The sequence below is a fragment of the Leucopleurus acutus genome (assembly GCF_964270905.1).
Source record: "Leucopleurus acutus genome assembly, chromosome: 8".
Lineage (NCBI taxonomy): Eukaryota > Metazoa > Chordata > Mammalia > Artiodactyla > Delphinidae > Leucopleurus > Leucopleurus acutus.
In genome coordinates this window covers 27,309,658-27,326,696 of record NC_139151.1, presented here as the reverse complement: position 1 = coordinate 27,326,696, position 17,039 = coordinate 27,309,658, and the positions used below count along the sequence as shown (strand labels likewise).

Sequence of the window (17,039 nt, the reverse complement as noted above, 5' to 3'; positions counted from 1 at the left end):
TGCACATCATTTACCTGAAATATTGCAAAAACATTTTAAAAGAATAAATACATTAATAGGCTGATTTGTGGTGAAATGTGACATTTTATTAATCAACTAAATGATGTTTCACTTGCAAATCAATGTTCAAATGCTACTCATTAACATGAGGTTGCTTTGTTTTATGGGAGGCAAAACCCATGACACATTTTTTTAATCTTTTTAGAGAATAATTAGAATGTGCTACCCTTATTCCCCTAAAGAGATAAACATGGAGGAAATCTAATCTAGTGTTTGTTTGCGAAGTCCATATCAAATGCAGCATGACTTCCTGTGGTTTAATTACATAATTTAAACAGTCAAATTGGATATATGATCCTGGTTTCTAAATAGCATCTAGTGACTTTAAGAATCAACACGAAATTCAAATATAAGCTCCCTGAGAGCTGCTACTACATTTCTCTTGACTATTCTATGACTTCCAGCCCAGGAAACTGAACCAACACAAATAATAAAAGGAATAATAATTAAGCCATACTCTTTGTTGTCAGAAAATCTGTACACAAAAATTAGTGGCTGATTTGCTGATTTGTTTACGCAATTATGTTTTTCCTTCTGGGAATGAATTTTCATTTGTCTCTTACGGGTCGTTGACATTCTTAGAGGCAAAGGAATTCAAGACACAATTCTTTGCCAATTACTAGTAAATTCAAGTTTATTACTGTTTTGCAAAAAAAAAAAAATCCATGTAATTGGTTGATGTTGATGTCAGTTACTTGACAAGAAATGAACTGTGAAAGTGAACAACACCAAATGCTACAGGTTTAATACACTTTGAAGGAAACTACAATTGCCTGGTGGAAGGGGCTGCAGGATGACAAAATGAGAGGTTTATTTAGCGTCTGGGAGAAGCTTATAAAAGAGCTTAAATCCTCATTCCTTCTAACATCTTAACAGCTGTGCAGTTTCTTACAAAATATGTTTTATCGTTTCAAGAAATGCTGTTAACCTCGCAGTTTTAAAACTGAATGAACAAGGCCTCTTGGACAAATTGAAAAACAAATGGTGGTACGACAAAGGAGAATGTGGCAGCGGGGGAGGTGACTCCAAGGTTAGCCTCAATGTCACCAAAAGCGGGTAAACAGTATGTAAAGTAATAGGTGCATCTGCTGGGAGACATAATTTAGAACTACTAATACCACTGAAGTTGCTAGTCAAGTCCCTTCACAAACTTAAGTATGCAATTACTGTCAAAGCAAAAATATTTGCAAACAATATCAATTTGGGGACACACTAACAAACCTAACTAAAATAGTCACTGAAAATCTCTGGCTCTGAAGAAGTTATGGATCAGACATAGTCCTAGGAACCTCCGTTTTAGAAAGCAGGCTTTTGAAAGAGCAATTAGCGAAGAGGAGAGAGAACAGAGAAGTTCAGTCTGTCTTGTTTTCCTCACGAAAAGAGCTGCCACGAAATGTTTTTAAGTAATAACAATCATCTGACTCCACTAAATCAGGTACCTACCAGAAAGACATTTCTCCACTTAAAACTCTCAGGCTTCCATTAAATAGCAAGTTATATAACAAATCAAAGGTAATCATATGAACTAGACAGTTTTTGCCTTCCATAATGGGTCAAACTAAAGAAATATCCGGCTACAAAAATAAGACCAACTCAGTTTTATCTTTACTGCATCCCTGTCTTATTTCCAGCTTCATAAAATAATGTTTTACTTTTATTTCTAAGCAGAAGTTATTAACTAGTGTTCCAGAACTCTTCTTCACTGTGGATAGACATAAAGAAAACCAATCCAGTGATGGGAATATTCTGACTGAATTTTCTTTCCTTACATATCTTCAACTGGTATGTAAGAACATTGAAAATTTTTAAATATACACTCTTTATTTTAAATTCTAGAGAATTGCCCAAAACAAGTAGTCCTGCTCATCTTCAGGTTCTTGGTTGGGCTACAAATTCTCTCACTTGCCTGGCCACCAGCCCAGAGAATTATGCTCTGTTTAAAAAGGGTATATCTGTCAAGAAGGCTGCAAACCTCAACCTCTTCCAATGCTGGTAACTTCCCCCTCGATCCTGATCTGAAAAACCTTTCAAATTCAGCTTACTTGTATATTTCCATCTTATAGACAGCCCTGTTGCAGGAGAAGAAAAAATAAACTTTGCAAAATGAATATTCTGGCCGCAGAAGGAGGCATGAAAAAGGAGGAGACACAGAATTGTGTGGACCCAATTCTGATCATCCATCTCCTATCCTGAGGGAGAATCTGAGTCCCTGGAGAAAAAAAGCAGAGAAAAGCTAGAGAGAGTCATCAGGGATTCTTCTGAGATGGTTCCCCTTTAAGACACCTCCATTCAAGACAGCAACCGTATGTTTTCTTCAGAAGTATTAACTCTTTTATATTTTGGAGCCCCAACTTACCTAGAATGTTCTGATCATTTCCATAAAAATATGAATACGTAAATAATATACACACATAAATAGAAAATTGCTCATTTACACTAATAATCTACTCCTCTATGCAAATTAGAAATGTAAGAAAATGTACTCTAATAAGACCAGAGAAAACAAAACTGAAGATATTCTATTCAATTAGAAAAACTTTGTTTGCAAATTTTTATTTTTATCACAAATATAAACAAAGTATAACATTGCTTAACAGATAAAATTTTCCACAAAAAATGAATAATGAATTCCTGTTTTAGTGTATATTAAAGACTCTTAGACTCTTTCCGGAGAAAAATAAGCAAGCAGAAGCAGAAATGTACACATAATGGAAAAATCTATGTAACAAAAGTCATTTTACTTTACTTAAATAAGGGATTGGACAACTCAATTGAATTTTAATCTGTTTGCATCTAACATTGGTACATAATGGACACCAAATAAATATATGAAGCTAACCTTGTAGTTTTCAAAAAATCAAACTGCTTATTCCTGTACTTTCACCTGTTACTTTCACCAAACATGAACTATAAGATGACATTCTAAAATGTTATTTCATATTTTGAGTCATTTTCTAAAATGTTATAAAAATTAACATAAAATGTATGTTAATTACATATATAATTACAGTGTGTTCTATTTTCCCTCAGGAATTTTGTTTTCACACTAGAAAAATATTTCTAGTCGGTTGTATATTGATATAATATTTATCACCAATAGAATAGGTAATAATAATAATACCCTACTCTGCATTTATTTTAAAAGGTGGTATTTTAAATGGCCTGACCTAACTTAGAATCAAAGTAAATTACCAGGAGATAGTTGCTGCTTTTAAATTTTTGTTCTGTAGCTCCTTTGGGTGACTGATTTTCTTTTTAAACTTACCCCTTCCATTTGGCCTGATCTTTATCGAAAGAGGTGAAAGGAGGAAAAGCGCTGAATTGGAGGAAGAGGCTGGCTCTTAAGCCTTTGCTAAGTATAAAGCCAAAGCAGAAGAGAAAATTAAATACTGCCAGTTTATCTACAAGGCACATTGTGTGAAATGCACACTCAGTGATCTCAGCACAAGTATACAAATCATCTGGTGTGATCTTGACATAAAGAATCTTAGTAGGAAAAAATTAACTTTCCTAACAGTGATTCATCTGGCAAAGGGGGGAAAGCATGGAAAGCTGTACCACACATGAATTTGTTCCAATGAGGGGCTAATTGACCCACCTGTCATTTACCGGATTATAACAAGGAAAGACATCTCCAGCCTTCCATACAGCAGCACATTATTTAAGTTCTGCTTTACCTGGGCTATGCACCAATATCTATGGGTAAAAGAAGAAATACCCACTGTTGATTGATTGATTTAATATAATCAACAACTGAATTATTTGGAGCCACAGTGGCAGCTTCCAGTTCACAAAATAATTAGCCTCCCCACTCAACTGATAGCCATTCCCAGAGCATGACCAAGGCAGCCCTAGGCCAGAGGCTCCACAGAAGAAATAAGGAAAAAGGTCTGGTATGTTAAATGAAATAAAGTAGAAAGGCATGATTTGAGAGGGGATGAATTTGTTTGAAAAATTACTCCTTTGAATGTTATTGTGCTGTGGCCTTTTTTATGGTCATAAGAAATTCATACTCATTCTTGTGAATAAGAGAAATCTACTAATTGGCAATGAACCAATTTAAAAGTTTCATTGCAAAGTCTAAAACTCATATCCCCTTTGATTAATCTGATATGATTTAGTCTGAGCACAAATGATACACAGAATTTTATGCCAATTTTTATGTGAGTTGTTTAATCCAGGTTCTAGTTGGAAATTTTGGCAATACTTGTAATCATCAATGACCCATAATGCTAATAATATCTACAAAATTATTGATTTTTTTCTGTTTGTTTTATACTTTATTCTCCTCCTATATATATAAAAATAGGCATACTCATGGATGTGGATATTCATATTTAAGTCATTTTGTAAATGTTGTTACCAAATAATGAGTTCTTTAGGAATTATAGTAAATCTCACAATACCCAGTTTTTAATTTGGCATTTTGAAGAATACAGTCCATTCCTGACTTTAAAATATGTTATACTTGCAAATGGCCTTCTCCCCAGCCATGGAAACCAATGCAATAATAAAGGGATTATTATGGAACATATGCATTCATAAGCAGGAAAAAATGTTGTAAACAAAGACCAGTAAGGGAAGCTAACCCTTGGAGAAGGACTCTCCTAGTAATGAATTTCTTGCTCAGTGCCTGACATTCCACCAGTTGACCATTAAGCTTGGTTGTTAATAAATATCTATTTTTCAAAATTCCAATCTAATCTTATCCTCTAAAACCAGACTACTGGAGTGAATAGCAGAATGGACAAAGAGGCAAGGGGAAAATGAAGCAGGTAGGAGAAATGGTCCTTAAGAAGGAAGAGAGATAAGTCAAAGGCAGTCTTCATTTAATCCAGGGGTCCCCAACCCTGTCTGCAACCTCTTAGGAACCAGGCCACACAGCAGGAGGTGAGCATTGGGCGAGTGATAAGCTGCATCTGCCACTCCCCAGCATTACCACCTGAACCATCCCTCCCCCGACCCCTTGGAAAAATTGTCTTCCATGAAACTGTTCCCTGGTGCCAAAAAGGTTGGGGACCGCTGATTTAATCCATATTTTTGGATTCAAAATAGCTGTCCCATCTATAAGAAACTTTAAGGAAACTGCTTTCATTTTCCTTCTCTTTTCAGCATTAAGTCCTCCTCCTCCCCGCACAACCCATGCAAGAAGTACAATATAGACTAATATAACGTACTTTACACGTGCGTTAAAAAGGCTTTGGTGAGCTAGCCTGGGGACCTAAAAACCCTTAGTATCAGTTAAACAAAAATGCTTGTTCTGGGGCTTCCCTGGTGGCACAGTGGTTGAGAGTCCGCCTGCCAATGCAGGGGACACGGGTTCGTGCCTCGGTCCGGGAAGATCCCACATGCCGCGGAGCGGCTGGGCCCGTGAGCCATGGCCGCTGAGCCTGCGCGTCCGGAGCCTGTGCTCCGCAACAGGAGAGGCCACAGCAGTGAGAGGCCCACATACCGCAAAAAAAAAAAAAAAAAAAAATGCTTGTTCTGGATTCAGAATAATTTAAATGTAATAATTTTACAGAGCCCCTACCCTGAGTCAGATATCCTTGTAAATATTTTACAAAGATGAATGAGATGTGGCTTCTATTCTCAAGGAGTTCACAGTTCACCAACCAACCCTCAGGTGTAGTTTTGTAACAATCATTTCATAAATGGAAGTGGGGGATGTAATGTGGGGGTGGGGAGGTTATAGACAGTAAAATCTAGATTAACTGGGGCTAACCAAGGACCCCAATTAATCATAATCCTCACCCCACACCCAAACTCAGGTTTTTAGTACAAAGCATTAAATCATGCTGACATTAGATTTTAATCCAAAAAACAATATTTTATGAATGTGGCAAGTGCATATGCTTAAATTGAACAATAAACCTTGTAAGATCTTTTGACATTGATACAAAAATTTAATTGAATTCAGAAACCAGATAAACAAAAACTTATATTTTAGAAACTATTTTCAGAAAAACAGTACCAAAAAAAATGGATTTTAGTTTAACTGTTAATCAGAAAACTCAATTAACCAGAAACCCCTATTTCCTAAGTCTTCTGTTGTTAATATTTTCAATTACACAGACCATTACAAACCCTGATTCAGGTACTTCCTAGCTGACTAGATGAGTTAACCTCTCTGTGCTTTGGTTTCCTCATTTGTAAAATACAGGTGATAATAGTAACTAAACATGTAAAATATTTTTAATAGTCCCTGGTACATAGTGAGTGCTCAGTAAATGTTAGGAATCATCATCACCATAATTATTAATGCATTACCTAGTTGTGTAGATAGGTTCATAGAATTAATCCCTTGGTAACCAAATAAATGTATGCTGTGTTTCTCCAAATGCACTCAATATTTCCTAGAAGAAGTGAAGCATTAGGAGATACAGCCAGACAAAATGATTGTGGCAGCCTTAAAAATGTCAAGAGGAATGCAAGGAGTCTCTCTCCGAATGTAAAAGCAAAAAGAAACAAAAACCAAACCACCACAAAAACAGTAACAACAGAAGATCCTAGGCGTTACTGCTTCCCATCCATCTTTTTAGGCTTTATTCTACACACACAGAGGTTAACATGGGAATGAAAGCCAGAAGAATTCTTAGGTTCCTCAGAACACTGACACTGACTGACAAGTGAAACTTTCCTCTCTGAGACTCCTTGTATAATATTTAGTATTGAAGGACTCAAAGACAGTAGAAAAGAAAAATGGAATTTTATAGTATGAGGAGTTTGTCTGTTTATAAAAATCTTGGTTACCCCTAACCTATCATGTATTTGTTCTAAGAATTTATAGAATATATTATAATTACTGCACTTTATACTTAGAATATATTCATATGATAGACTCAAGATAGATAAAAATTATTTCTGGTGATATTATTTAAGTTAAATACTGCAATTCAGAAGGAAAATATCAGCATGGGCTTATACTTTAAACTAATGATTTACATATTTGTCTTATAAGGACTTTCCTCTGCATGAGGTGGCCCTTTGTCAGTAACACCTGACTCACCCTCCTCTTTCAATTAGGTCTTGGATGAGAGTGGCAAAGGAGTCAATTTAATGATGGATACTGTAGCCATACATTTAATGCATAGAGTAAAATTCCACTAGCTGAATCATAATGCCGGCAAGAAATGAAACCAGTCCTACCTAGCTTCTATTTTAAGCCTGTCAACCTATAGCCACTTCCATTAATTTTGAAAGAAAAAAAGGAGCTTCTGGACTTTGAATGACTCCACGTTTATGGTGGGAAAACTGAAAATGCTCAAGAAACCCAATCCAGGCTAATAGTTTTGGATTCACAGTAATTGCATACATTTTATTTAAAAATCGTCCCTAGCAGTATGTGCCTGTTACCTAAAGCGATGGAGCAGGCCCCAGTTTTATGTCTAATTTGAAACCTGGGCCTACAGTACAAGACATAACACCTACTGTGGCCTCTGCTCTGTCACTTTGCCATGCGATTCTAATGTAGTTTTACTTGAATAACATAAAATAACATATATAATGTTATTTATGTTATTTTCCACGTGAAGAACTCCTGTAAACCTTGCCGTTTTGAAACTCAGTGAGGCAGGCGTCTTAGACAAGCTGAAAAACAAATGGTGGTACGATAAAGGTGAATGTGGACCCAAGGACTCTGGAAGCAAGGTCAGTCGCTGCAGTTCGGGGCCTCCTCTTGTGCTCACAAAGCAGTAAATGGGAGCAATTGTCAAGAGTATATGGAAACAGTAAAAACTAAATGTTTCTCTATACACTGCCTAAACTAGAAGCTAATGTCATAGATTTAAGCCAAAGGGAGTAGCTTCTCAGAAAATTGCAAACTGCTCCTCAATATTAAGGCTTTTAAATAAACAAATTAACTGTAAAAATATATAAAATAATAAAATTCCTATATTATTCTCAAATATACGTACCACTAATAAAAATAGTGCTTTTGGATTTGGTTTTTGTTTGTTTTGGAGGCAAAGACCATGAAATGTATTATTTCAAGAACTGATGTATTCTCAGAACAGGAAATGGGGAATTGATCAGCAGTCATCTACAGAAAGAATATTTTAAATATTAAATATATTTTATTCAGGAGTTCAGTCTTTTGTCACCATTTTGCCAAGCATTCCACTTTAGTTTGAAGATGACCTATTATATTTTTGTTCTGATAAACAGAGTAAACCTTCCAATTCTGTTCTAGCAAAATTATTTTAATAAATCAATGTTTACGAATAATATCTTCAGCTTCTAAGATCTCATTCATGAATTTTTTTTTAGAACGATGCAGGAACCTATAGGCCTGATCATGTTGAGTACAAATGAAAATAGTGTTACAAACAGTTATATTTTCATTTAAAGTAAAAAATGTAACAATTTATCAGTGAATCTAAACACCTGCACAAATTAATAGGACATAATGCCTGAAACGCATTGTTGAGGATTCTTGAAATCTTCATTTATTTTTTCCTGTATCTTCTTTTAGAAAGAAAAAAATTATTGGTTATTCTACGACATTAAATAAGTGACTTACATATATAAGAGAACCTCAGTTAATTTAAGAAAGAGACAAAGTAATGTTAACTGATCTCTATTCAGGCTTCTCCCTGTGTTTTAATCACTTTTGTCTGCCTTTGAACCAGAGTGGAATGAGAAAAGCTTGGCCAAATAATGAAATAGCTATTTCAAGCCCTTATGTAAAGTTAGAGAAGCAAAAGTACTTAATGAGTGATTATTTTAAAAATGAAGTTACCCTAAATTTTTGGTCCAATCAGTTGATGTTATGGCTAAGAGAACAGTGTACATAGTAATTTTTAAAATTAAACCTTCTCCTAATAAAACTATTTAAGCTTGCACAAAACACACTGCTGACCACGGGGCATCCTTCAGGTAGTCTACCCAAAATACTTATTCAAATAATGTTATATAACATATATTTACAATTTATGAAAAATTATGAATTCTTGTTACAATTTTAATTGCAATTATATGCTTCCATATTTCAGACTATTTCTGAATTTATTATGAAATAATATGTATTCTAAATCTCTGGAGAATAATATGTCTAAAATATTAACTGATCAAGCATTTTTAAGCAAAATGGAATCATATTTTAAAGTCAATAAAAATAGTTATAAAATCTGTCCATAAATAATTTAGTTCTCAACTGACCGTGGAAACATTTGTATATTTTTAAAGTACCTTTTTAAAAAGTTTCCAATGTGTTGCATGTATAGTTATTCCTAAATAGTATATAATATGTTAAAGTGACACTTTCCAGGAGATTTCTTAAACAGATGTGACTAAAAGAACAAATAACATATACCCTAGCACACTATTTGCATGTATTTGGTAAAGTCATGATGAACAAAATGTGAAACTGCTAGCTTAAAGTCCCTTAGTTCTTTAAGTAGGAAGCATGCAGTTAAATTTATTCAAAAGAAATATCAAACATTAAAAATGTTTTAATGGAGGGAAAGCCAAAAGAGGTTTCTTTCACATGTAATTGGGTTTTTAAAATGTCATTTTCAAACTTAACAATAATAAGCCCACTTCTGCCTATGCTTATATATGGCTAAGTATAGTGGTTTTCATTGTATATTTAGCAATGATAAATGTTATAGATTTTATTGAATGTAATTACACACAATTTATTGGTAATCATCATAACTTCACTTCTGCCAAGACCTATAAGCTTTATGTTTAAATCCATAAAGCTACACCAGTGACTTATACATGTTAAATAATTTCAGGTTAAATTAAGCATTTACTTTAATTAGCTGTTTGGATTTCATGTGTTCTTTCATCTTCTGGATGTGACTTTGCACAGTTAACTCAAGTGTCTTTATCCCCCCCAGGACAAGACGAGTGCCTTGAGCCTGAGCAACGTAGCAGGCGTCTTCTACATTCTGGTTGGCGGCTTGGGCTTGGCAATGCTGGTGGCTTTGATAGAGTTCTGTTACAAGTCCAGGGCAGAAGCGAAGAGAATGAAGGTGGCAAAGAGTGCACAGACTTTTAACCCAACTTCCTCGCAGAATACCCAGAATTTAGCAACCTATAGAGAAGGTTACAACGTATATGGAACCGAAAGTATTAAAATTTAGGGGTAGGACTTAGGGCCTACTACAGTGAGTGGGTGATGCATTCTGTAAATGCAGTGTTGTGACCTGTCTGTGGTGGTATTGCTTGCTTCTAATTTACAGCTTTACATTTTTGAAAACTTCAGTGCACTGTTCAGTTTTCTCTGGCTGCAGATGTACTGTTCGAAACTTTATGTTGCCAATAGATATCTGCATTGAAAGTGTTCAAAAGACTAAAACAAACTTCCAGAATTGCTCTGTAAAATGTTTTAAACAGTATATTCTACCTGAAAATTGGGAGAAATTTGAAATTAGATCTGGGTTTCCTTGTTCACAGAACAGGCTAATCTTCTCTGGAACAAACTAGTTTTAAGGTAAATGCTAACAAAGTAAGCATAAAACCTGTTTCAAATGATCAAAGCCTAGACAGTTGCCTATTTTTAATAAGGTTGTGTTGTTTTCTGAGAAAATATATGTAAAATCTCCAAGGCACATAGTAAGCACTCAATGAATTTTAGCTCCTATTCTAATTTGTTTTATATACATTAGCCATCTTTCTATATTTTTAAAGAGTGAAACCCTGCTATTTGTTCATCTGGCAGTAGTCCTTGAGTCAGACCTTTAGGCAGGAGTGATCATCAGAATATTGACTACAATCCACATTTATTAGATGAAATTCAACTTTTATTTTCACAGCATCACTAAGGTGAACAGGCATTTTAGGCAATTTCTCCATCAAAGATGTCAGCAATATATGTTCATTAGGAGAGACACAGTAAAAATAAAAATTGCAGTGAGTATTTATTGACTTTTGTTTTCATTTCAATTGCTTTTAAGTAAGCCAGATCAGTCCCACTTACACCCTTTCATCATGTGACAATAAAAAATTATAAGCATTCAGTAAAATATAGGATGGAGGTCATTTTTTTTAAGACTAAATGTCTAGTACTTTTTCCCTCTGATAATAGAAAATCGTTTTAAAATAAGATCTGGAAGCATTTGTTGTTGCTTTTCTTAAAGTCAGGTATCTAAATTCCATTTTCTGAAATTATATATAATGGCCATTCTATTAACAATGATAAATGAAACTTTGAACTCCCAAGAGATACTTAGTGCTTGAGGCACCCTAGAGTCAAACCCAATATAATTTTTATAAGAATAAGATGTATACCTGAGGTTATGCCAGGTAAACATGCTTGATTTTGATATTTATTTGTAAAAAAAACTATTGAGGGAGTTCCCTGGTGGCCTAGTGGTTAGGATTACGGGCTTTCACAGCTGTGGCCCAGGTTCAGTCCCTGGTCAGGGAACTGAGATCTCACAAGCCTGGTGGCATGGCCAAAAAAAAAAGCTATTGAAATACTTGTTAGTATCTTAAAGCAAAGAGCAAAAGCCATCCCTCTTTAACCAAGATCTAATTGCTTTTATCCATAATCTAGAAATCAGTGACTGAGTACAACTGTACATAGATAAGCCCAAAGTGGTTCTTTCCAAATTTTGTGAAAAAGAATTGAGAACAAAATCCTCAATTCACTCAGATCAGAATGTTTAGAGTATGTCTTCTAATAGCAGAACAACAAATTATGATGATGTCAAGCTTTCTTAGCCATTATAGTAATGCTTTCAACTTAATATTTATAGAATTGTGGAGAGATTTTTCCCGAACTGCAAAAAACAATATCTGAGAAGTTTTCAGAGACAATTATTTGGACTTCATTCTGTGATGAATTTCATAAGATATCGTTTAAAAGTTTTCTTTAGCATAGCAAATGCATTCTAGAAAAATTCTAGAAATACTCATGGATGCTAGTTCAATACAAAGTTCTGGGAAATTGCTAGAAAGAGATATGAATTCCCAGGTTATGTACATAAAATTCACATGTAATAAATGTTTTTGGAGTCAGAACCTAGTACTGCAGTTCATCACATGAATTGCCTTTAGAGCTGAACTTTTAAGACAATAAATTTCAAATAAAAATAAAGCATTCAGGCTCCCCTGGTGGTGCAGTGGTTGAGAGTCTGCCTGCCGATGCAGAGGACACGGGTTCGTGCTCCAGTCCGGGAAGATCCCACATGCGGCGGAGCGGCTGGGCCCGTGAGCCATGGCCGCTGAGCCTGCGCGTCCGGAGCCTGTGCTCCACAGCCGGAGAGGCCACAACAGTGAGAGGCCCGCGTACCGCATAAATAAATAAATAAATAAATAAATAAATAAATAAAGCATTCATATCCATATGACTTTTTAAAAGACTTAATGGCATTCAGAGCAAATGAAATGATCTGATTCTGTAGAGAAGACTTGAGAGCAAGCATTTTCCATTGTACTCCCATATTAAATGGATTTTTCCTTTCAAAAATTCTATTGACCATAATTATGAAAATGACTGATAATTTAGATAATATTGTATCAGAATTTCAAAAACAAAACCTGAATGTCTACTTTAAAAGTGATCATCCCTCAAGGGAACACCTAATTAAGGTCACAGCCATTGGCCATAACATCCAACCAGAACCAGAACCAGACTATATGGTAAATTTATAAGAAAGTTTTCCAGTTTGAGTAGTCTCAGCAGGGTCACACAAAGATTAATAGAAATGACATTTTATGTAAGAAGCAGAAGATATAAGTATAGGAAATAAGAATGCAGAGAACTAAGAATACTAAGATTTAAAGAGAGAATAAGAAGTTGTCAAAGACTTATTAACACTCAGTTGCATTAATCCATAGAGAAGGAGAGATTACTTGAGAGTACATGGAATACTTCCTGTTTTGATATTTTCTTTTCCTCATAAAGGCAATCAAGAAAATAAAGGGAAACAAATAGATTTTATGGCAAAAGGTTTCTGAAAAAATCACAATGCTCTTATTAATTATATTTTAATATTTCCTCTTCAAAAAACTTTAAACTAATAGATTTTTTAAAATAATTATTTTATTTAATATTAAATGTTGAAAGGGAATCTGAAGAAACAAAGTCAGACTGTCGTCTTGGTTTGTTTTAATTTAGGGTTGAGTAATTTCTATAGAGATTGTCTCCTGACTCCTGATTATAAAGATAAGTAAAATTTAATTTTTGAGACTGTTTACTAAAGGTGAACTATAATAATGACCTCAGTGTTTATCATACATACATCAGCAGCAATTTGACTTCAACTTTCTGAAGTTATCAGGGTAACTGATCTCAAAACCTTCTCATTATAACAGTTTCTAATCCAATTTTTATTTCATATTTAATACATCATTATTCTAATATTTAAGTTACAAGGCAGAATAAATACAGGGATGGAATTTCCTAAAGAATTAGGTAAACTTAAATTCACAACAGGGAATTAAGACACAATATGAGTTATGAGAAAGTTATGATAAGCCACAACAAACTTAGGGAATATCTCCTTTACCTTATTTCTTCTTGAGTTAACATTAAATTTCAGCTACTAGAAAGATTTTAACATTAAATTTCAGCTACTATAAAGAATTTAAAGGCAATGAATGAACAGCAAGTAGATTTTCATAATAACACTGCCTGTTTCTCCTCAGTGTAGTATTGTTACCTTCTACCTAATATGACAGAACAAGAATATAATGAGACCTGACCCCATAACATCAATCCGGGAACTTCCCCAGTGATGACCGTTCAATGAGGCATTGAAACATGCCCCCTTTCAGTGCACTTCCCTTTAACCACTTAAAGCTTCTTAAAATATGAACTTTAACTTCCATAGTAGGCATAGAATGAACTTTATGTCACTAATTGTCCTATTCTGGGTCATATCTATAGCTGCTGTGAATGAATGAAAGTATCTGTGGATAGATCTGTGTTCTGAAAACAGGAATATCTGTCATAAATAGTCTATATATATATAGTTTGGTTAGACAATTCATCACAATTTTAAAAGTACAATCATTTAACTGTTAAGACATTTTATAACAAGAAAAAAAGATCCAAATAAAGAATGTTGTCAAACCTAAAGAAGCTTTTAAGTTGGACTAGAAATACCAGGGTGTAGAGTGCAGCAAGTTGAAAGATGTGTCCTGCCCAGATTTGCCAAACAAAATCTTGTTTTATGATTTTAGAATTAGTTCTTAAACAGATAGGACCACAAACTCTAGAGTGATTTATTCTTCCAGGTAGTTGAGCTTTTCTTTCCTGTGATAAGCAGTTTTCATATGACCAGAAGAATATGGAAAAAAATGCAGATGTCTAATTATTGATATTTTGGTGTTTGTTGTGTCATATTTTGTTGAAAAGACAGAAATATTGTAACACTCCACATTCTTTCTGTTTCCTTTCCATGCAACCCAGCTGACCTTTTCTGAAGCCATAAGAAACAAAGCCAGATTATCCATCACTGGGAGTGTAGGTGAAAATGGCCGCGTCTTGACACCCGACTGCCCAAAGGCTGTACACACTGGAACTGCAATTAGACAAAGTTCAGGATTGGCTGTCATTGCATCAGACCTACCATAAAAACCAAAAAAATAATTGAGTGCCTTAATTAAACTGTGTTGGTGACTGATGGAAACGCAGCCCTGAGGGACATGCTAAGTGCAGGTCTTCGCAAACCAATCCTTTGGCTGAGAGCAGGAAGTACATCCTAAGGCGCTGAACATCAGCAGCAGCAACATGTGCATGAGCTCAGCTCGGAAACCCAAACTCAGATTTTATATCAGGAAAACTCAAAATTTAGAATTTTTGGGGGGGAGTGGGTGGGGGGAGCTGGGATGGGTGTATCAACAGCAACAGATTTCACTTGAGTGAACTTAAAAACTAATCAGACATGCGAGTTAGCACATTAAACTGTGAAGTTCTTGCTCAGAAAGGCCTCAGTCTTCACTCCAAGGGATAAAATAGTTACAGAAGTCAATGAATATGCTAACCTGTGTCTCCAGAACACCCATATATTCAATGGAAGACTATCCAGCCAAGAAAACAAAATCACTAAACTCTGATAAGAAAATAATAAACAAACATGTAAATCCTGTGAAAAAATTTAAAGGAAGTATTTACACTTACTTTGGAGAAAACAAATACTGAAACATGCTTGCTTTTTAACTGACGTAAATTCGGTAGAGGACAACACAATTCTTTTTTCTAACCATCTTAGGGAACAATACATTGCAATAATTGAAATAAATGCCACCACTGTAAGAAACTTTAGAGACATTTTTAAAATAAAAGTTGTTGGTCATCTTCTTGTTTGCTGTAACCTTCACTCTGTCACATGAATCAGTGTCCACAGATTACATTTGTCTCACTACCAGGAACAAAAACAAAATGAAGACAACTTTAAAGTAAAATCATCAGTCCACAATGTAGACTCAGAAGAGACTACGGGTCACTCATATTATCTATATTATTTATAATCTTGTTCTGTGTACAAAATTGTGGTTTTTGTACCCACCAAAAAGAATAAACAACAGACATTCTTAAAATATTTACAGAGCTTAAAGTTTTTTCTTATCATTATAAAAGTTATTTGAGAAATTGTAAGACTATAGGTGGGATTGTAGAAGTAAATTGTGGGCCATATTTAAAAATGTAGCAAGCCCTTATTATTTTTGCATAGTAAGCTACTCTTTTTAACAGATCTTTGCTTCATTAGCAGTTAAATTGTCAAAGATGGAGTATTTAAATTGGGGAATGAATCATTGTCATAACAGCAACATACCCGGTAATTATGTACTGAAATTTTACTTGGCTGTATTTTGCTGCATAAAATAATGTGTCTCTTGGGCTTCTCTCCCCATTCCCATTGTTCCATTTAAATAATTTGAAGGCACTAATAATATTTTGTGGTAGACAACGTATGAAGAATTAGTCTTTGTTGAAAATTATACATGTTTATTTACAAAAATCACCTTAGTTATGTAGGGATTAAATTAACTTGGTTCAAAAGGAGGTTTAGATCATTTGAAATAATAAGTACCATAACACAGATAAACATCACAATACTTAGAGATCTTGGCAGAAAGCACAAGATAGGATGATTTTGGAAGTCTGGCCTTGAAGGATGAGTTGAGTTTTCATAGGTGGAGTTTTTACAGGTGTTAAAAACCTTATAGGTGAGCAGTGACCCAAAGTTTGGCTTGTCAATGGATTGTTTAAGGAGTATATGCAACTGGATGAGCTGAAGAGAAATGGGTGTGATATCATGGAAGGTAAAATTGGAAAAGTTGAAAGACTGATCACCTTGCTTCAACTCTCAAGATTCTCGTCCCCCATTCAATTTCTGTGCTGCAGTAAGAGCAATCTTAAAAAGTGCAAATCTGATAGCTTACACACACACACACAGACACACACACACACACATAGAGTTCCCTCAGGAAAAATTGCAAGCTCTTGAGCAAAGCAAATGAATTGCTTTATAATCTGGCCCTTACTTATTTCTTCCATGAATTCTCTCCCCTCTACCCAACTTCTGCTGCCCATAAATGAACCTCAAAAGCAGGGACACTGCATTTTCTATTTCCTCAAACTATAACACTTCCCTATTTCCTCTTTACCTGATTCACTGGTACACATTCTTCAGTACTCAAATCATATTTTACCTGCCCCAGGAAGATTTCCATGACTATCTACCAGCCCCTGCCCATGAGACTGAGTTAGGTGTCCTTTTGATGTTTTGTCCCCATCACAGCACTTACCATACTGCATTGTAATTGCCTGTGTACTTGTCTGTTTAACTACTAGACTGTAAGCTCTTTGAGGGCAGGGACTGTCTATCTTGTTCACAGTTGTATCCCCAGCACCCAGCACAGTGCCTGGCATATTGTAGGTGCTTAATAAACATTTGTTGAATGAATGAATGAATTGAATTGAATTAATTTAATAGAAGCAAAAAAAGACAACATCTTTCATCATTAACAGTCTTTTCCTCATTAACAGTGTGTGTTAAGTACATAGTGAGTCAAAGTGA

The 17,039-nt window shown here is 34.9% G+C and overlaps 1 protein-coding gene across 2 annotated transcripts in view; it reads left to right on the top strand.

Annotated features, from left to right (window-relative positions):
* Window positions 1-14,590, top strand: part of GRIA4 (glutamate ionotropic receptor AMPA type subunit 4) — a gene marked incomplete at its 3' end in the record, with an annotated part of 520,821 nt that extends 506,231 nt beyond the window's left edge. The window contains exons 14-16 of one of the 2 annotated variants that reach the window (XM_082845543.1): window positions 7,593-7,707; window positions 9,903-10,037; window positions 14,426-14,590. In XM_082845543.1, the coding sequence (XP_082701669.1) occupies window positions 7,593-7,707; window positions 9,903-10,037; window positions 14,426-14,590 (415 nt within the window). Of the gene's footprint in view, window positions 1-975; window positions 1,091-7,592; window positions 7,708-9,902; window positions 10,038-14,425 lie in introns of both variants that reach the window. The other variant, XM_082845544.1, reaches the window with a different exon arrangement.
* Window positions 14,591-17,039: the final 2,449 nt, after the last annotated feature.